Raw genomic sequence first — 21999 nt, 5'->3', positions numbered from 1 at the left:
CTATCTATCTATCTATCTATCTATCTATCTATCTATCTATCTATCTAATCACCTGTTGGTATAATAATTGGTGTAAAATACAGTTTTTCATCTTTTCATGGTCATCAGATATGACCATTTTGGACATTCAGTGGCAATGTAGATACCGCGGAAACACCATCATCTTCTACAACATTGATTCACCAGTAAAACCCATGGAGTTGGATCAATGACAATGGATGGAAAAACGTTTTATGCTCAGTTATTGATATCTTTACTGAAAAAGTCACTTTTTCTTGAGTTTTCTCTGTTTCTGATATTATAACCCTTAACTTTAATCTGGGCTTTTATGAACATTTATATGATCAATGAATCAAACATAGGAAAATACCTGATTTACACTGAAAAACCTCAAAAATACCTAGGATAAAATTTAATAAATGGTGATAAATCACTTAAGAAAGGTTAAATACAAAGTAAAATTCATTTGGGAATGGACACAAAAGTAGCACTGGGTATTTATGGGTTAAGTGAAGACCATAAAGACAGAGGTTTTACTTTAAAACCAGGATGTAAAGGTGATGGAACAGAGAAAATCACCATCAATAACTTACCTGAAGGATTCAATATGAAACCACTCAAATTAATAAAACACTAATACACAAAAAATGTAAAATGGTATTAATTGGTAAGAAATGTTCATAAGAAAGCCAACCACAAAAAATGAACAGACACATAAGCTTTGATGGTGTAAAGGTACAACTCCATTGTGTAAAGGTTCTATAGTAACACCTAGTGATGAAGTTGTAGATTGAAACCATCTTAAAACTGCCCTAACCTTCCCCTGTAGTCTCTGCAAAAAAAAAAAAAAAAGAACCAGTGTTTGTCTGTTCTGTCGAGTAGGTATGAACTAAACTGAACAGACCTACATTGATTTTAAAGGCTGATGGAATAATGGTTCAGAGCAGGAAAAACAGAAGGTTGATTAATTACCCTCAAAATAGGTTGACGACTTGTGGATGTATTTTGCCTGCTTTGCTTCAGTCCAGGGGTGTCAAACATATGGCCAGTGGGCCAAAACCAGCCCATGAAAGGGTCCAATCCAGCCCGTGTGATGAATTTGTGAAATGTAAAAACCACAGAAGATATTAACAGTCAAGGATGTCCAAATCATTTTAGTTCAGGCTCCACATACAGACCAATATGATCTGAAATGGATAGATATTTCATTTGTTTTATGGTATTCTGATGGCCAACTGGGACACACACAGAGATGAAACCTTTTAAATATGCACAATATTCTACTAATTTTGGCCACCACTGTACTTCCACATTCTGATACTTCAACAGTTTTACAAAACTTCCTCACTTGTAAAATTATCTTTAAACTGACAACATATGTGCAAAATAAATAGCATAATTCAGATGGGATCAAAATACTTGTCTCTCAACATTGACCTTAAAATACTTAGTGAAATAAAGTCCCTTTGACTCTTAACCCTGGCTCACACTCACATTATCACATTAACACTGGAAACCACCTACATTAAAAGTTATAATCTGATCCCAGCTACTGTAGAAATGTCTTTGTTGGATGTGAACAGATCATTTGATTAAAAAAACAGATCTTAAACACTGTTCTGATGTGATGATACACTTATGATACATAATTATGAACGTTATATTGTATTTCTGCCAATAAATCCCCCTGAATCTTATGCATCAGACCTTTAAACACACAACTTAAAAATCATTATGTTGTGATTCTTGACAAATAAAATCTCCTGTAGTTTGTGATCCTCTGATATGTTTTGCAGCTCCAGATGAACTTTTTACTTCCTCAATGAACAAAAATGGCTCTTTAGATGTAAACCAATGTACTGATGGACACTTTTCCTAGATGTGGATTGATCCTGGTCTGACGAGATTCAACAAAGATCACCATTGAAAAAGGCTTTACTACAACTACAAGATGCAACAGTAGACTAACAAATGGTAGAGCATTTAATTAAATCAACACTTATTTTGATAATGACAATCAGTTTGAGTAAGATTTGAAGAACAAGTACATTTAATATACTTTTATTGGTATTATTTCTATTATTCTATCCCCATAATTATTTCTTTATAACTATTTATTACTACTACTACTAGTAGTATTTCTAATGTGCAATTGCCTGTTTTTAAAACTTTTTTTTTTATAGGTATTACTTACTTTTATTTATTTTTTTTATCTTCTAATTCTTCTTGTATATGTACATACATTGTTGTGCTGATAGTGGAACCTTAATTTCCCAGAGGGATCAGGAAAATTCTACCTAATCTAATAGAAATATTCTCAGACTCCAGTTTGTTAAATTGCAATTTTCTGGTTTCTTTCTTCTTCCAAGACACTAACCGAAAATGTTTAGATTGTGGATTAAATGAGACACTTGAGGTCAAACAGTTTTTCAGCCAATAATGAAAATAATGATGAGTTGCAGCCCACTTCATCCATGTCTGGGAAAAAATTTTAAAAAACAGTGAGTTTGTTGGTCTCCTGACCCAAGTGGAATCCTGTGCAGTTACCTTTACCATCACAAGATGGCACCAGAGAACATAGAGGACATGAAATACTTGTGGATTCATCTGACTTCTCTCCACATTGTTAGTTACAAGCTGCAAACAGTTACGACTGAGCGTCTTAAAAAAGAAAAACCAAACCAAGCAGGAGAGTAACTGGTCGATACTGACAAGTGTTTTATTAGTAACACGGACCTGGAGACAGAGCCAATAAGAAGCTGCTGTGAGCCTTGACAAGACTGACATTGTTCAGAAGGCATTTAAAGATGGAGGGGTCTAATAGTCGAACCCAGACAGGAAAGTAAAGGGGGGGAGGGGGGGGCAGAAAGTAAAAAACAAGGGGGGAGAAAAGGGGGGGGGGGGTGGTGGCTGCAAATTTGATAATACAAAAAACCAACTGCAACGAAAACAGAAGGGCAAAAAAGGAAGAAATTAAGTGCAATTCCTATTGGATGAAATCAGGATGGCATAAAATGGCAAAAGGGGAGAGCAAAATGCCATGGTATGCAGATGACATATTATCTTATATTATGGTATAGAGAAACAATCAGATATGGAAGGCGGCACGGCAGTCCACATATCGTTACAAGCCATTCTTTTTTTCTCACAACTTTTCAGTCAAGTCTTTATCACTGAGTCCATTGAGGAGCCTCGGGAGGGGAAAGATCACTATTATGGCTGAAAAAAGAGAGAAAAAAAGACTAATGGGCTGTCGGTAAAAGTTTCAAGCAAAACTGATCCATTGTTGTCGAGAAAGAAAGGGAAAAGTACCAGGAACTCACTCAGAATCAAAAAATTATTATTTGGGGTATGAGGTAAATCGATGAGTTGTGTGTTGAAGTGCAATGTCTGGTGATGGAGAAGAAGAAATAATGTAGATTTGTCTCTGTTGCTTTCCGGATCCCCCCCCTCCCTCCCAATCATCAAAAAAGTTTAAAAAGGACTAACGAACTCAGCAAGCATCCGACTCACGTACACAAGCTCACCTCCATACGCTCAGTCAGTATCAGGAGCTGTAAGGCAGAGAGGCTCCGCTTTATTTTGGAAAAAAAAAAATACAAAGAATCAAGAAGGAGGAGAAAAAAACAAAAAAAAACAAGCCTGCTCCCCCTCCCTCCCCAGTAGTTTGTGGGCTCTGGTGATCCATCCCAAACTGTTCATCCCGTGTTGGGCGGTCGCCCCAGCCCTCATCTCCTAGGATCCAACCGGGAGGCTGGTGGAGGGCTGGCGGGTCGTCTGGAGTGGGAAACGGAGGGCGGGATGGAATCTGGCGGAGAGGAGGGGGCCGCTCAACAAGCCCCCGGGCCCCTCGGGTTCCGCCAATCACCAGAGCCGGTGCTGGTGGAGGTTTCGACTGAGGACGGAGCGGACGTCAGCAGTGAACCTGGGACGGGGAACGCAAAGAGATGATTTAGAACTGGGGTGTCAAACATACGGGTCGGGAGCCAAAACCTGCTCACCAAAGGGCCCAATCCAGCCCCTGGGATGAATGTGTGAAATGTAAAATTTGCACTGAAGATATTAACAATCAAGGATGCTAAAATCATTTTAGTTCCGCTTCCACATACAGTTGCGGAAAAAATTATTAGACCATCAAAAGTCATCAAAAACAATGGTTATGCACTAACTCCTGTGTGTATCATGTGACTAAAACAGACAGAAAAGAAAACATGGAACGCCTAAAAGCACTGTTTTTGGCAGTACAATGCCATAGATATTGATGTAAGAACTGAAGTGATTTTTGTTATTATCAAGAAAACCATGGAAAATGGATAGATAACAGCTCTGAAATTCACACATAGTGCAAGTCAGAAGTTTATGGGTCATGGTGTGCGATGCTGCATGGCTGTGCAGTTACAAAATTGTCAAACTCAATTGTACAAGTCCTGGTCTGTCCTAACTTTAGTTCTGTCAGGTTTACATCTAAAATGTGGTCTCACTGGCAATCGAGCCTTTATGTATAAGCGACATATGGATTTATACTTTTTCCTTTTTTTGTTTTATCTTATCGGATGGCCCAAGTTTTAGTGTCCTTAATGAAGCTTGAATGAATGAATACAGACCAACATGATCTAAAGTGGGTCGGACCAGTAAAATACTATCATAATAACCTATACATAATATTACAAATTTTTTCTCTTTGTTTTAGTGTAAAAAAGTATGGATTTACATGGTTAATATTTTTAAGCATTAAAAGCTAATACAACCTGTGTATGATGCATGACTCTCCTAAGTTGAAGACCCCCAGTGATTAACTTCCTCCCATGAGCTCACCTGTGTCCCAGTTTGACAGGTAAACCTTCACTCAAACTATCCCTGATGGTGAAGCTGACCACCACAGGAGCTTTAACTTTACCCCAGATTTTTAAAAACCTTGGTGCGTTTCCACTGAAATTGCCCGAGTACAAAAACTTTTCCTTGACCCCAAACTTTCCCTGAAAAAAGTTCTTTTCAAGTTCTTTTTCAGTTTCCCCAGAAATTGGAGGTGGGGCTGTGTGTTGGAAAACACTGATTGGTAAAACACATTTGCAGCATTCCACACTTGTGTTCATCCTCCATGTTTAATCAAGTGGCATCTGCACACTTGTTTATTCCATTTCAACAAGATTCACTTCATTTGTGTTTTGATCATTTGGAATATGGAGCAGAAAAAGAGAAGCTATGAGAAGTGGACAATGACAGCATCCATTTGACAAATACACTCATTTGAGCTTCTGAGTGTATTCATCTCACTCCTACAAACGCACTGAAGTAATTTGTCTGTCTGCCAACCCAAATGTACTCTGGGTAATAAGTCTGGACTTCATCTCAACAGAAATTCAGCTGGACTTGGAGTCTGTGACACCGAATGACTGAGCTTGATTTCAATAAAATTTCAGGCACTTTGAGCACACAGATCAACAGGAATGCTTTTCCCAGGTAAATAAATGTCTGGTAGTAAAAGTTCCGAGGAATGTTGGTGGAAAAGGGGCTTCTGAGAGCAAATAAAGTGGGTCTTGAGGCTGAAGATGAGCCTCGGTTTATTGCAGATCATGTGAGTTTAGTGATATTGTCCTTGTAAACTAAAATATAAGATTACAATTTCAGATAAGAAAAGGTCACCATTTGACACAATAAGTCTGGTTTATTATGAGTTTATTACAGATGACTGTACTGTATATTGTTCCATCCCCGGTGATGCTAAACATGTTAAAATTCCTCTCTAGTAGCTACATATCCTGCCAAAGTAAAGCCTTTAAAGTTTATATAATTGTAGGTGATCCGTTTTCATTACATTATCATTACAGCTCCAGTTGTAGTTCTTGGAGCCTTAAATATTTAAGCTGTAATTTACACCAAGGTAAATGTTAGAAGCATGTAAATCCTACATTTAGGCAACATAAATGAACTGGTAAAGCTAGTTTGTAAAGTTGAGCTACTGTCATTCATTAGTGTCCTATCTATAACCCCACAGATACACACCCCTATTAAATAAAATGAGCATATGTGTCTGTTCATAAGCCGACAATGATTCCTTTTACCTTAGTGCATCCAGCATAGGCAGCAAGTTAAGAAGTGCTGTGTCACTAGGGTCGCTGAACCAGGACTTGATGGGTATTGCATTGTCTGGAGGGCAGAAAACAGGCAGTCAGTCGTGACAGAGAAATGGACGTGGTGGAGATTTTATGCAGCTCTGCAAATGAGGCCAGCGAGTGTTTGAGCAGCAGCGGATTTAATGTACTATTACACTGTCTACAATACAGGCCTTGTGCTCCGAGCAGTTATTTGTGCAGATCCTGGCTCATCACAAGCCTGAGCGTATACAATGAAGCCACGGCAAAGAATAAAAGCAACTAATATATTTCACACTCACACAAGACTGCCTTCGACTCCGGTTTGGTTCAGTTTCTTACCTGGATGGCTCCGATAAGCACCAGGCGAGTTGTCCAGGATCACAATACTGGACAGGTCATCATGTACTACAGACAGGTCTTTAATATAACTACCTAGATCCAATGTACAATGCTGTGGAAGAAACAAAAACAACAGTGAATGAGTTTCATAAAGATGTTTAATTGAACTGTTCACAGCCTGCACAAATAATTGGTGTTAAACTTATTTCAGTCCAATATGATCTGTGTCAACCCCAAACTTTTCTCTATGTTTTAGAGTGGCAAAAATTTAAATCAAATTATGAAAGTGTTTACATTTATAAACTAACCACAAACAACATGACATTTCTGAAGAAAAATAAGTGGAATTTTAACATTATGCCTCAGCTTCTCATTCACACATGTTCATTAAAACTGACAGATCAAAGTGGATCTACAATCAAACACAACATTTAGTAACAAGCAGAATATTGTTAAAATTGCACTTGAAGTCATTTCACGTTGTTCATGTTTTTCATATTTTTAGCAAAAGGAAATGTAAATGTAAACATTTTCACCTTATAATTTTACTTTTAAAAGTATTTTGTTATAGTGGGGAAGAAAATGATAGAAAAACAAATGATTGCAGTCATTAGAGAAAGTACATAAACAGGGTTTCTGCAGGTATCAGCAAATCTAATTTAATGCTTTTTAATGCCCTTTCTAATGACACTTTAAACAAATTTAATACTCATGCCCAACTGCAGATTCAGTTTTATGACAGTTTACCTTTGACAAACTTTAACCAGGTTCTGAATTGTTCCTCCTCCAATCACTTCTGCTGAAACTTGCATTTTCCCATTTTTCCGACATTTGCTAATATTCCCTCCGCTCTTTCGCCACAGCATGAGCATGCTCACAGCACGTGGCATTCCAAGCGTCCTGTGTTGTGACTTCATGCATCAGCCATAAACAATAGCCAATTAAAGGGTTCCGCCTGTCAATCATCACACTATACTTCCAATCAAAATAATTGAATGTTTATATAATCAAAACAGGTTAGGTTAGGTTAGTTTATTTCAGACACAGACATAATACAAAACAAAATAAACCACGAATAACAATGCTTTATTTCCCATCAAGTGCATTTATTTTTTTAATGCCTCTGGACATCAAATTACTGCTTTTTAATACCATTTAAGGCCTTCATTTTCACAAAATCTATTTAATGACTTTTAATGCTTTTTAATGACCCGCAGAAACCCTGACAAACAAAACCCTGAGATAAAAGAAAGATATACATCATGGGAATATTTAATGCAGTGTGACAGTCTTTTTTCCTGTGATAAACCTGAAATGGCAGTTGGATGCACAGTGTTGTATCCATACCTGTCTGTAGTATCTGCGTTTCAGGATGTTTCTGTTATTGTCCAACTTGTCGGCCACCGCTGAGCCGTAGATCTCCATACTGGCTGTGAAAACCACTAGCTCATACCACTGGCTCACCTGTGTACACACAAAAAGTACAGTGCACACAATGGTATAAATTACACAAGCTGCAGCCAGAGCTCAGTGTGTAATGAAGGCTCGGCTTCCAAAACAAAGATTCATCTCGTCAGGTAGCGCCGACATGGAATAGAACAGAAAACTGACGTTCAAGCTGACAGATGGGATAAAATAACACCCTGAGAACTGTTCCCAAGCAAAGTTAAATCCAGGATCGGGCATCAACTCTGAAAGACACTCACCACTTCTAAAAAGAAGTCCACATGCGGCCTTTTATGTACGAAGAATCTGACTGGATGCTTATCGATGACGACCTGCGCGGAAAAGACAACACACAAAGGGGGTTTGTTTAGATGGAGACGGCCTTTAGGTTTGGTGTTGAGTTGAAAACGTTGCGTGTTCTCATACGTACTTTGAGGATGAAGTCTGGCGGCGTACCAGGTCTCACCGTGGGTCTAAGGACCCCGTCATGGTGTGAGTGGATGAGCGTCTCGTCCAAGTCCAGAACCAGAATCTTCCTCTTTACTGCATCTGGAGACGATCATCAAACATACAAAGTTGTGATGCTTTATTCCATATTTTTAACACATGCAAGGGATCAACTGAGATAAATGAGGGAGAGAGGAGAATCACACAAAACATTTAAAAACACTGTAATGACCCCGTTACACTAAAAAGGATTATTCAAGAGTCGACTCATCTGTGGTGTATGTTTTAGGTTGTTTGGTCAGAAAAAAGTGAAAGCTGATGATCATTTGGTCAAAATGACATTGTCAAATGTCTTGTTTAACGCACAACCCAAAGAGAAAGGAGTAAATGAACCCAAAAATATTAAAATCAAAGAAGCTGGAAGTGGCAGATATTTATATGTACTGTTACATTAAAGGTTTGTATCTGTGTTCATTCAAAGATAATGTGAAAACAACTGAAACACTTGGAAAAAGTAACTATTTTTATATTAGTAATGAAGATTTTTTTTTAATTGGATAAATAACGATAAAAACAAAATAAAGAAAGAGCACTGGTATAGATATCTCTAGTCCTTTTGCTTGGATATTGAGGAAAATGCAAAAACCACTCATGTGGAAATACTCAAAATCAACCATGCAAACTTTTTTAACACCAGTACAAGTAATTAAAAAACCAATATATGACTTATTTTCCAGATTTTATACAGTACTATGTCTCTGCTCAACTACATCCAAACTATCACCAGAACATGCAGATTGTTTTCTATTCCTACAATTAAAAATCCCTCTAAATCTTCCTGAATCTGGACCTGTAGTTTACATTCTTTTTTATGATATTATTGTACAGGCTGATACAGGGTTCCTACAAGTTTCTACAAGTTAAATTTAAGACTTTTTAAGACCTTTTTAAGACTACTTAGAACTGAACTTAATGCCCATTTCATGGCCATACTGGCAAAAATTTGTGACTCCTAGAATTTAGAAAAATGTTCTTATTTACTCCAACGTCTTGATTCCCACAGTCCAAGTCATTTCTCACTGGGGAAATTAATAAAACAGATGTGTGAACTTTAGTTCTACAAGTGACCAATTTCTGTACACAAAGGTACGAGTTAGAGATGGGGGTGGTTTATTTTTTATCATCTGCTCCTTCTTTTCCCAATTTTGACCACAGATATGGTGATAATGATCCAAACTCCAAAGTGATGCGAAATGATGTCGTTTTACGAGAAATTTTGTCCTGCAAGGCTCCACACATGCATCGTCCACACCATCTAAGCCTTCTGAAAATAATGTATATTGCAATAATGACACAAAAAGATGCAGGTAAAACACGACATTCATATACACCCAGGTCAAAATGTCAATCAAGCTCATAAAAAACTAAAGTGAACAAAATAAATGGCCTGGATTAAAGAGGAAGACCTTTTCAGTCTTCTGTCACTACATGAAGTACTTGTTGTCTACAATGTGAAGTAAATTTTAGACCACTGGGTTTTTCTGGGTTTTGGTACCATGTGACTGTGACAGTGGTTTCCAGATCCCAACCACAGCCTTGAGGAAACAACATGATTCAGCAAAACAACTTAATAACTTTTGAGACACTAGCTCGCTCAATAACAATATACAGTTTTTTAGTTTAAGTAGGTCATTCTGTGTGAGGAACCCACAACCTCAGAGCGTTTCACAGGACATTAAATCTGTGAGGACATGATAAGAGTTCTGGATTGTTTTTTGGCGTTCACTATGATCAGTGTTGCATTACAGACGTGAAATCATTAATGCAGGATGGGGGACACCTATGGAGGTCCATGATAGGGTTTTGTCATCTTTAATAAATTCATAGTGTTTGTTTTATTTGTGGCGGAATTAAGATGACTATGAATTCTTACAACCCACCGACTTATAGGGAGGCTTGAGACAAAAAAGTTAAGTTTTAGGTGAGTTTTTATTAGTTTTGGTCTTTTTTGTAAAATGGATTATCTGAAAGCAGTAGGGCTGTGACTAATGACTAATCTTATTTCAACAGTCGACTAGTCAGATTATGAACTGCAAATCTATATATATTGCAACATTAAAATACATTTTCTTTCCCTTAACAAGAACATTTGGTGCAAAACAATTGAAATGCATAACAAAGTTAAACAAATATTCAATTCAATACTCAACAAATATTCCAAACCGCAATAAAACCAAAAACCTTTCCCTTAAAAGTTCATTTTGTGCATAACAATTATAGTGCCAACCAAAGTTTGTTAAACAACTAAATACTCAAGAATTGCATTCAGTAATAGAATACACATTTTTCTGATGGCCTGAAAATTGTTGATGAAATTCACAAAATGGAGAGATTAACATTTATACTGAGGCTGCAAGATGAACTTTACATAATAAGATGGGGTAAATGGATTAGTTTCTTTAAATACAATTAATGTGGGGTTTGTCTCACAGTCCTGTGAAATGCTATATAACCTGCTGCTCTAAAAATTTAATTAATTAGGTAACTTGATTGCTATTTCATTACTGTAACCTACTTATCATTATTAGATTGTGACTATTATCTGTTGCAGAATGTTATGTTCTGTATGACAAAATGATAAATAATAATAATTTAAAAAAAAAAGATAAATAACTAATAAAAACTAGCCTAAGTGTCAAAAAAACAAAACAAAAACATTTTTCTTTAAATAAAAATTTAACAACCTGTGGAATACAAAATTAGCTGTCTACTAATTTTGCTGTCGACTTGTCGTTGCAGCCCTAATTAGCCACAAGTATTTTAAGTATATTACTATAAAGATGTGTCATTTAATGTTTTGGGTCATTAATTCAAAGAATAAACACCCAAAAAATGAGGCTTAAAGACAAACATAATGTGCCCATACTTGAAAACCCTTGGCCTTTAGTCCACACCAGGGTTTCCTTATCATTGACAATCTGCTGCTCCCCCCCTTTTTGCACGTATGGACGGACGGACAGACAGACGATGAACTGATGACAATACCCTGTGGCTAGGGCTGAAGGTAAAAACTGTAATGTTCTCCATAAATTTAGTTAATATTTAGTAAAGTCTTGGTTTTTGCTCATTAATTTGCTCTAAAATGCACCCAAAGCACATCCACATTTAACAGAAAGCCATGTCTGATGTATTTCAGAGAACAAGCACAGTTTGAGGCTCTTCTGAAAGATAACACTCTGAACTTTTCCCCATAAATCAGATTCACTGTATGTGGTGTTGAGTAATAGAAGCCTGAACACACAGAAGGAGCAGGATTGTATTTCTGCTTTAGTTCAAATGTGATATGATTTATATTACACTGGATATTTTCTTTCTTTTCTCCACTTCAACATCATGGTTTCTGTTGATTATTGAGCAGTCGCCCTGACACATGAAGCAATATATGAAAAATACAAGAAAAAAAACACACAATACTGAGTGATGAAGGCAAACATGGTATTGTAATCACAAGTGTTTATATATGCGTATAAAAACGTACAATAATGGATCAGTCTTTATAAAACTTAAATACAAGCTGAGCACCATGCACTTCTTCCAAATTACAAGACTTCTACCACTTCAGTAGACTTTTATTGTGAAACAGTGTAAAAAATGTGTATCATTCAGTCTTCTGTCAGTGTACTGACTAATCTTAAGGTTATGTTTTGTTAGAAAAATGTCAAGAATAGTTTCTAAAAGGCCCATATGACATCCTAAAATGTCTAGTTTAATCCATGATCTACAACAAAGGGGTAAAAAAAAAAAATCAGAAAATATATAAGTCTAAGAAACTGGAAACAGAAAATTACGATACTTCATTCATACGTCTCTGGTCATGAATATATTTGCACTTAAATGTCATTTTGCACCTTCTCATTCTGAATATTACAGCTTGTTTTGCACCTTACAGTTCTATTTTAGCACATTAAAGTTATTATCCAGATTCTGCACAGATCTTTTTATTCTTCAAATTTATTAAATATAGTGTTTGCTCTGGTGTTGTATTTGTTTTTTACTCGCGTTTGCTGTGGTACTCTATTTTTATTGTATGCGTGTCATGCTGCTGCTACACTGTAATTTCCCAGGTGGGGATAGAGGAAGTACATCCATCCATCCATCCATCCATCTAAATAATTGATTATAAAATGGTTTGTGATTATTTAAATCACTAATAACTTAGTGACGAAACATGGAGCTCTTTCTGGCATTAATTTACTGATACCAGTAATAAATTAAACACAAATAAGCAAAATAAGCAAAAGTAATAATAAGAAAAGAGTAAACAAAATGATCAACAAATTGAAGATAAATCAATGAAAATTAACAAATTAATTACAAAATGAATAAAAATAATCAACAACCAAAAAAAAAAGACAATATCAGATTTATTGCATTAGTTTTCTGATATTTTATACCAGGTTTCATTCAACACATGTCAGATGTTTCTAATTGTTTGTGATGCTTCTTGTCATGGGGTCAGAGGTCACAATAATAGTGACTTTAACCTTTAGAACCTATTTATTTCAGTTTTCGTGTGTCTTTTAAGAATGTGCGCATATTTCCTGTCTTTTCTTGCTGTATCTTAAGAAAAGAGAATGAGAAATAACTATGTATGATCATTTCAACCCTGAAAAAACTACAGATAAAGGTCAAATGAGACTTTTGCACAGTACTGTAAATAAGCCCATTTAGAGACTCCATGGGTGCAGCCCGTTTTGTCCATTTTGTGAAAATAAATGAGAAACTATTAAACTATAACACTAGGCATAATACTTGTACCTGTTTTACAATGAATTCCATGTACTTGCTGCAGGTACGAATCCTGCCTAACAGCTGATCCCTCACAGTCAGAGGGATCAATGTGAGCAATGGATTTGGAATCTACTGACCCTTAACAGCTGAATTCACGTCCCGGCTGACCTGCTCTGTGGCTGAGGTCATGGCAGTGTGTTTATAAAGGCGAGTCAAGTCAAACTGAAACGCAATCCGTCCTGAGTCGGAGTGTGCCTTTACAGTGAATGAGCTCCTCGCCGCTCGCCTTATACTGGTGTTAACTACCGCCTGACATTTGCATTTCCTCTACATTCCCACATGCCTTCCCTGCACAGAGCCCCTTAACTAACGACATTTCCTTTGGTTTTTTTGCCTGTTGTTTATTTAACAGTTTACCATTTCCAGACAAAGGGACTGGTGTTTTAATTAAGCTGTGCTTCGTCTCTCGTTACTATTAGCAGAGCCATGCTGTGCTGTGTAATCCACAATATCAAACTTCATCTACATTAGACACTAGTTACACTCATTATTAGTCTATTAAACATCAAGCATGAATGAAATCAATTAGCAGCGGTTTTCAGATCATTTCCATCTGCTTCATTATTTATTTACATTTGCATTAGATAATAATATTATAGGGCTGCAGAATTCATTGAATCAGTCTCACTCTGTACAATAATCACACAAATCTGCTGTTTTAAATGTATTACTATCCAAAAAACTTTGGATACAGTGCAAATAAGAGGTACTGTGCAGAACCAAAGTCATACACATCAGTAATTTTAATATTTTCCTGCATAATCGAACAATAATCTCACCATGTCTTTTCCAGATGCGGCCCTAATGCTGAATTATGATCTTTTACAGAACCAAATAAACAGCTCAGATCCTACAGTATGAGCATGTCTTGTTATTCAATGCCAAACTTCAGTACTTAAGGAGTAAATCTCATTAGGGTAGTGAATTAAGCACGAACACATGGCTTTCATACATTACATATCAGGGTTTTACCTCTATTCCAAATGGCTTAAGTGCTGTCTGGGTTTAAAGGCAGTTAAATAAATTTTTTATGCATTCTGTTTCTGTATTTGTCGATGTGACCTGTCAACACTTACATTCAGCACTTAATCATCCATTCATGTTCTTATGGTATTTTCCCCAAGTTTGCTGAAGATGTAGATCCATAGATGGGCATTTCAAGAGTTGTCATGGACTGGCTCTTAGAAAGTAATGGTGCTTGAATAAGGGGGAATATTTCCAATGAACAACATTGTCAGTTTACTTTCCTCCTCTATGTGTGCATGAATTCAGAAAATCAGCCTCGCTATGTGAAAAAAAAATAAAAAAATAAACAACCTCCAGCCCACAAAATGCTGCTCATGTGAAATTCTGAAAAATGCACTTTTATGTACCATTTTCTTTAGTTGGGATTTAGTCGGTTTGATTTCATGACACACTTCGTTATTTACATCTTCTGCCAAAACAACCTTTCTGAAAACTATTCTGCACTCATTGCTGCCCAAGAACTAGCCAGATAACTTTTGCACCTATTCCAGAATGATAGTGGAAGGTACCAGACCTATCTACAGAACCAAAACGGAGCATGGAGGCAAGTCTGGATATGCGAGACGAGCATCCTCCGCATGAACATTTTACAATATACAATTACCATTACAGTTACCATTACTTTGGACCATTATTATAATCATATGTTTGAGAGAAAAGCAAGGGCAGATAATAAACCCAGAAATCTTAAGAAAAGCTTCCACTCTGAAACAACTAGCACTAATTGGTCTAAGGAAATGTCGTTACTGTACTTTTCTTGCTCTGTACGGTAGCCTCTTACTCTCAGGGTAGCCACTCTTTTCTCCGTTACCGTGGTAATGCTACCTGACGCTTTTAGCAATATACATATTCTATACATCCACATAAAAAGAAGAATATCAGTTAAAAGCTAAATAATTCCAATTTTCAAACAGTCTGAGAAAGGCATATGTCATGAATAATTTAACAAAACACACCGATGAACTTCGAATAAACTTTCCAGCGCTAAGCGAACACTGTGCAGATCCAACAGTACAAGTATTATTTCTCTACCAATAAAAGGCAAAAAAGTATAAATAAAGGTCACATTACAAAGAGATGATTATGAATGTTGTCTTAACTGAGCTGTTTTCTGATCAGAACTTGGTTTTATACGAGTGACGTTTCTGCTATTGGCTAATTCATTGTTATGTGTTGCATTGAAATGATTCTAACTGAAAACAAATGGACCAGGGCTTAACAGATATTTCTATGTCATCATAAACCGGTTCAACTTTGAGTGGAAAACTGCACGAAAATTTAACAGTTGACAGAGACAGCTGAACATAAACAACATTTTGGTTGAAAAAAATAGAGCATAAAGTGCAGGTTAAGATAAAGATATTTTTACTATTATGTGTAATGGATTTTTATTTTTGTTAAAACTGAAAATTAGCCCTGATATTGAAGCCATGGTATCAGTATCGGAGCTAGGACCCATTTTTAACAATACCAAGCTTGACTAAACATAGTAGATTTAGGCTGACATTTCCTTTGAACTGCTCATGCTTTTTAGGGAAGTTCATGTAAAGTATTGAAGTTGTAGTTTATGTAACTTCACTGGCTTCCAGTCACAATAATGCAAGGATAACACTGAAGAGATGTAATTATAACTATGAACCGAATGCCTTTTATAGGAAGCCATTCTTCATATAACATGTGCTATTTCAGAGACATGAGAGTAGAGAGAAAACTGACCAGTGCAGGCACTGAAATAGCTGAAGAAGAAAATACGCTTTTAGCCCCGTGATCCGCTTTAAAAAAAATACCAAACTAAGAACCCAAAGACATGCGCATCAGTGACAGCTGAGAGCTCATCTGACAGAGAAATATTATGGGAGTGCTGTCAAGTGTGTCCGAGCAGACAGACTGGCAATTTACTCTGAAGAGAAAAGGTCCCAAGAAAGGGGTCAGGTCATCTGTTTGTTCATACGGTACTATTACGTTGCTGATTACATTTCTTCCCAGACAAACTGGTTTGGCTTCTACTTAAATTTCCACATTACAAGTATATCTGCATCCGGTACCACTGGGTCAGAAAGATGGAAAATAAATGTGTGATAAGTCAGATGACTTAGTTCTATGTGGTTTTCTTATGGACTAAACATGGGGGTGATTGAGCCGCATATCAAGATAACAATGTGTACTCACTGAGTCTGTTTCTGGAGATAGGTGACAGGGGCAAAGTGTCGTATCGCACCGTCTGATACTGGATTATCTGTAAAGACACAAGCAGAAGATGTTAAGTTTCACTGAAGAAACAATACACTGCACAGCAATCCTCAGCGAGTTATTTACACTACGGACTGATTTCCAGACGGAGAATTAAATTGGCTTTTCAGAAGAAGTATTCTGAAGCCTCTTTATCTGATCAGTAGCTTTCATACACTGATATGAATTCAACATTTGGGAATCCTCTGAGGTATTAAAAAGAGGTTTCCCGTTAACTAGAAAACCACAGTCATATTTTCTCAAAACCATTGATGTGCTAAGGACAAGCCGCGTTCACAAGTTTCTAACACCAATTTAAGACCTACGTTGCATCCTGTCATGGCTGGATCGTGATTTGATTTATATTACACTGAATATTTTCTTTTTCTACATGTTTCTGTTGATCAATGAGCACTCAACCTGTCAAAGCAAATTAAATAAACAACATACATATTTAACCTGTTTGACAGTGGCATTGGATTCTCATTGATACAAAAACCATACCATGCGATGGCAAATGTTTCTGGATTTTTTTACAGTGACTATGTTTCCTTAGAACAGAACAATTAACCAGAACAGCTCACTTATTAGAGGACAGGATAGTTTATAGACTCAGTATCAACATGCTTCAAACCTGGAAAACACTGAATTTCAGGGAAAATGCATCTAGAGTTTTTGTTAAATTTGATTAACTGATTTATTACTTTATCATAGATTTTTAATACAACATTTGTCCTGTTTCTAATAAAGTCAAAACATTTCCTTTGAGGAGGTTCATGATGATCTCCACAAGCTGCAACCGAGCACTGGATTCATATCAACTTAAAGACCTGACAAAATAGTTTTTAAGAGATTTTAAAAAAGGCCTAAAATTCAGATTATGGGATTTTAGACTTTTTAAAGAACAGCAGAAACCCCTGTAATGCTAGAGTCCTAAATACCTTTAAGCCCTAAAATCCCAACACTGAGGACAATAAATTGTTTGTAAACCAGCTCTTTACTTCTGTATGACACAGATTAAGCCAGAGAACAGAGGTGGACTTCATGCACAAACGACCCGGTGACTTCTCCTCTCTAACTTCCTTAATCTGCTCTGATCGGAGTTCCTGCACAGAGGATCCTTTGCAGAGCAGCTCTCACCCAGGGGCTCTGCACTTTTCTTCACAGGGCTATTTTTACCCCCCCAGCTGTCGGCGGGTGTCAGGCGAGTGTGGGGCACATGCAGCGAGGGAGACTTGCAGGGTGACTTTGAGTGAGCCTGAGGCTGCTCGGGACTTCGGCCTTGGACGGGGCCTCCCCCTGCGCCCCCTCCCACCACCGCCGCCTGGCAGAGTGCGCTCGGGGGAAGCCTATTGGTGGTGGTGGCAGCTGCTGGGCACCACGGGGGGGAAGTCACCCTCAACTCAACTCTCTGCTCCTCCCCGGGAGTCCATCTGGACCCCGGGCCTGTTAACTCTAACTCAGTCACTTCAGAATACAGCTACAATGACATTTCAGATGGTTTTACCCACTCGGCCTAACCACCAGACACTATGTTTATATGCACACCCATTTCTGAATAACACAAAATTCCAAACTTAATGTTTTCTAAACTGAACATCTCTGATTAAGACGTGGGATTTGCCAATAGTATTCTGTATTAGGAGAAATGTGAAAATCTGTATTATTTGAGGTTTACCAAGCTTGGATAGAGTTTCACAAATTAAAGAAAACCCCATATATTTAGTCAGAGAAACATTATGAAAGACTGGGATATTATATCAGCAGGTTTTGGGATATGTGCATATATTGCGACACTTGACCTTTTTCAGGATGGCATTTTAAAAGCAGGTGGTACACCAACAGTAGAAAACTTACACCAAAACTTATCAGATTTTTACATAGCATTAGATAATACATCAAATTACTTCATTAGTATCGAAATGTTTCTCCAGCCGTGCTTTATTTTTTAAGAAGTAATCCACATGGAGACTAGGGCTGCACAATGTAGTGAAAAAGTAGAAAATATTGTGATTTGAGTCCACTTGGTTGGTCAAAGAAAACATACAGATTACTCAACATGGTCTGATTTTACAGTGTGAAACATGCAAAATGAAAGTTGTTCAAATTTATACTAAAAGGAACATCAAGTTGTTTTAGTAATTTTCTTCCAATACTAGGCCTATTTTTGGTTTGCATGTTTGAGTTGGAAAAATGACTCTATATACTGATTTGAATGTAGGATCCAACAGCTTTCATTGTATTACAGTTTTCACTAAATATCACCAGACATATTATAAACCTGCAACTACATTATCGTTCATGTATCAACACTGCAATTCAATACATTGTGCAGCCATGCAAAGATGGCTCTTTTTGATATTCTATACAAGGCATGTAGGTTGAGTAAAGAACAATTATGTATCATGCTTCTTGCTTTCATATAGCCAGGAAAACACAGATTTAATGTTTTTAGCCTTCTCAACCAGTCCAATTTTGATGCAAAGAAGCAAAATGGCATAAGTGGACCCAGCCACTTTCCCATATTTTACCTCAAACATTTTAGGACATTGTTAATCTGAGTCTCCAAGGCTCCATGTGAACAGGTACGTTCATGGAAGACTCAGTTTTATTATCCATATTTACAGCTTTGTAGGAATATTGTCTTTTTCAGAGTAAGGGCAAAAAATTAATATTCTGTGCATGTCAACAGTCTCTGAATAAAATATCCAATTTGTATTTAAATGAAAAGTGCAAGAGGAAAATTCTTGCATTTCAATTAAAGCTACTATATTAATGTACTAAATGACGTCTCTGAGGCTGATAATTTCCTGATGATGAACAATCCACTGTGGCAGCACTCATCTCTATTACTGCATGAAACATTAGATAACAAACAAGCACTGAGAAACACTCCTGGCTGTAAGATTAATGAATAATCATGTTGTGTGTTTACGTCAAGTAACAGGTGAGGGATTACGACCTTGCACTAATAACTGTAATCCAATAGAGCTTTAAATGAATTGTGATCCAAATTTCTGGATTAGGTCGGTCGATGCATTTTAGTCAACATAGGTAATAAGACCTGACCCAAAGACAATCCAAGAGGGCCGGATAAGACGTGAGGTAAGTGCAGACACAATCGATATTAATACATGTGTTTTAAAAGAGACGAATGGCTCTACTATTAAAATCCTGACCTCGGATATTTCTCATCACCCACCTGGCCTGGTTCGCCATCTATAGGATGAGCTCCATTACACAGCTTGTCCTATAAGCGCCCACTGGATCATGACATTGTTCCAGTGCATCGCAGATTGTAAACAACGGAGTTAAACTGTGAGTGAGAAAGAGAGGCCGAGAGAGAACACTGTGCTCTCTGTGCTAACATAATCCCTCTCACTTCAGCCATAACATGGACTGGACTACTCACACTGTTGACAACCCGCAAGTGTTACCGCTACACAATAAACTGCAAACCCCCAAACAGCAAGATGATTACAACACTGAAGGCACTCCTCCAAGCTTTGTTGGCTTGATACGGAGTTGGAGTCAAAGTCCACTCATATTACACCACATATGCATGTCTATTAACAACCCAACGACACCTGTGTGTGTGTCTAAGTTACAAGCTTCTGTCACCTTAAATGCCATGTTTATTGTGGAGGCATTTGAGCAATTGAAGGTGACCTGCAAACATGTATGGGCGCCCTTTAAATGAAATGTTTGGCTGTGAGAGGTTTTCACACCGAACAAGACACCTGCTGCAACTTAGAACCTTTAAAAGTGTCTGGTACTTCATATACGTGTAAGGTTGCAGATGTGTTGGCCCTAATGGCGCAGCTAATAATTAATTTTCAGTATCAATGAATCCGTTATTTATTTTTGTTAATTAGTTAATTATTTGTAAAAAGTATAAAGTGTCAAACTGAGGTAGACTACTGGTGGGTTAATAAAAAGGAGCAGAAAAAAGCTGATAGTCAGCAAATCAGCTAATTTCACCCCCAAATTTTTTTTTGCATCTTACATTTGTACAGTCTTTCAATTTAGTATAAACTTAGACCTGAATTTCTACATCAAAGTACTAAAAACCTGAAATATGAAGCACTGAACATCAAGCTAAACATCATGACTAGAATGACTGAAATCTTCCAAGCTGTTATTTTCCCGAAAGTCAGTATTTCCAGCTGAGAAGTCAAATATTGGCTACTGATGCCAAACCGATTAATCAATACACCTCACACTGTTTCCCTACTCATGCAACAGTTTATGCAAAAGAAAACCCTCAAATATGAGAAACTATAACTTGAAATTGTCATTTTTGCTTGAAATTTAACTCATTACTTCTAAAATGAGATGACACTGTTTTAAAATGATTCAGAATAATATTGAGCTTATAACGCATTACAGAGCATGATTTAATTGGTTCAATTAACCAAAACATGAATATTGCCAAGTGGTAGAACAATTAAGTTTACAATGGTGAATGAGATAATGACATTTGCACAGGTGTTCACATAATTTACACAAGTGCAAATAAACATTTTGATTGAACTGAAACTGAAAATAAAAAATGACGTCTGAGAAAAACTGAGTATAATTTGAAATAAGGGCTGACAATTAATAATCCTGCACATGTGAGCCTCAGCCCATTTACTTTGTGCATTAATCACATAAAACAACACAGGCAGAGCTGCATAATGTCTCCAGAGCCTTCTCACCGTTCTGAGATGCTTCCTGAGGATGTACATGATGAAGCCCCATATTCTGGACGTTACGCCGAGAAAAGTGCGGATGCCAAGTAAACACTGCCGGGTCTTCAGCATGTTGAAAAGCACGCAAAGACCCCACAGCTGCTAAACTTTGATTCTCAGCTGCTTGGCCGCTTTTGGCCGAAGTTGTGTGGATAATTAGTGGAGGCAAAAACCGACTTAGCCACAGCCGCCAAAGTAGCAACTCAAATGAACAAGAGGCCAAGCAAACGTGTGAGTCCCTCGCTCTGCACACTTGTGGCACAATTAGCATTAAACAGACCGAATTCGCATTGTAACTGGAAAACACAAACGTGGACGTGGTGAAAAGAAAAGCGGCTGCACGACGCCTGCTGCTGTATGGACCTTAGCACGCAGCTCGTTGACAAGCTAGCTCTCAAGCTAGCTGTGTACAACTAACGTTAGCTTGTAGCCGCCGAGCTACCGCTAGCTCGACAGGGTGACCACCTTGAACCTTGGACAAAAATACCCCAAAAAACCTCTGGGGCCGCTCGCTGTCAAGCTCTGGTTCAACGTGACTTCGACCTTTGCGGCGCTCGAAGAGAGACAGTTTACCAAACTTCCACAAAGTCTAGCCGGTCCGGATAAAATCAGTTTGTAGTCCAGTGGAAATCCGGAATGAAACTGCAAGCCGCCATCGTCGCCTTGCCGTCACTTCCGCGAGGAGCCTTATGGTTGCGCGCAGCACGTCCACGTGGATTGAAAATAAACAGACGTGGACGAGCAGCAGAGTTAAAAGACAAGGGTGTCAAACATACGACCCGTGGGCCAGAACCGGCCCGGCAGAGGGTCCAGTCCGATCCGTGGGATTACAC

The 21999-nt window shown here is 37.6% G+C and overlaps 1 protein-coding gene across 1 annotated transcript; it reads right to left on the bottom strand.

Annotated features, from left to right (window-relative positions):
* Positions 1–2693: 2693 nt before the first annotated feature.
* On the bottom strand, positions 2694–21859 carry LOC115438822 (CTD nuclear envelope phosphatase 1A). The gene is made up of 8 exons (XM_030162663.1): positions 21134–21859; positions 16374–16440; positions 8311–8429; positions 8141–8212; positions 7782–7898; positions 6435–6546; positions 6063–6147; positions 2694–3925 (listed from the first exon to the last, which is right to left on the bottom strand). The coding sequence occupies exons 1-8, from the start codon at positions 21236–21238 to the stop codon at positions 3865–3867; spliced, it is 738 nt and encodes a 245-aa protein (XP_030018523.1). The 5' UTR covers positions 21239–21859; the 3' UTR covers positions 2694–3864.
* Between the last annotated feature and the right edge of the window lie 140 nt (positions 21860–21999).

Source organism: Sphaeramia orbicularis, chromosome 18 (assembly GCF_902148855.1).
Source record: "Sphaeramia orbicularis chromosome 18, fSphaOr1.1, whole genome shotgun sequence".
Taxonomy (NCBI): Eukaryota; Metazoa; Chordata; class Actinopteri; order Kurtiformes; family Apogonidae; genus Sphaeramia; species Sphaeramia orbicularis.
Note: the sequence above shows the minus strand (reverse complement) of the source record. Positions and strands in the feature narration are given on the sequence as shown.

What these genes read in the sequence shown, in the direction of transcription:
- LOC115438822 (XM_030162663.1), bottom strand. Translation starts at nt 21,238, where the DNA reads ATGCTGAAGACCCGGCAGTGTTTACTTGGCATCCGCACTTTTCTCGGC. An exon ending in CGCCAGACTTCATCCTCAAA is followed by an intron (nt 8,213 to 8,310) that starts GTACGTATGAGA and finishes TTTTCCGCGCAG; the next exon opens with GTCGTCATCGATAAGCATCC. An exon ending in TGCTTATCGGAGCCATCCAG is followed by an intron (nt 6,148 to 6,434) that starts GTAAGAAACTGA and finishes TCTGCCCTCCAG; the next exon opens with ACAATGCAATACCCATCAAG.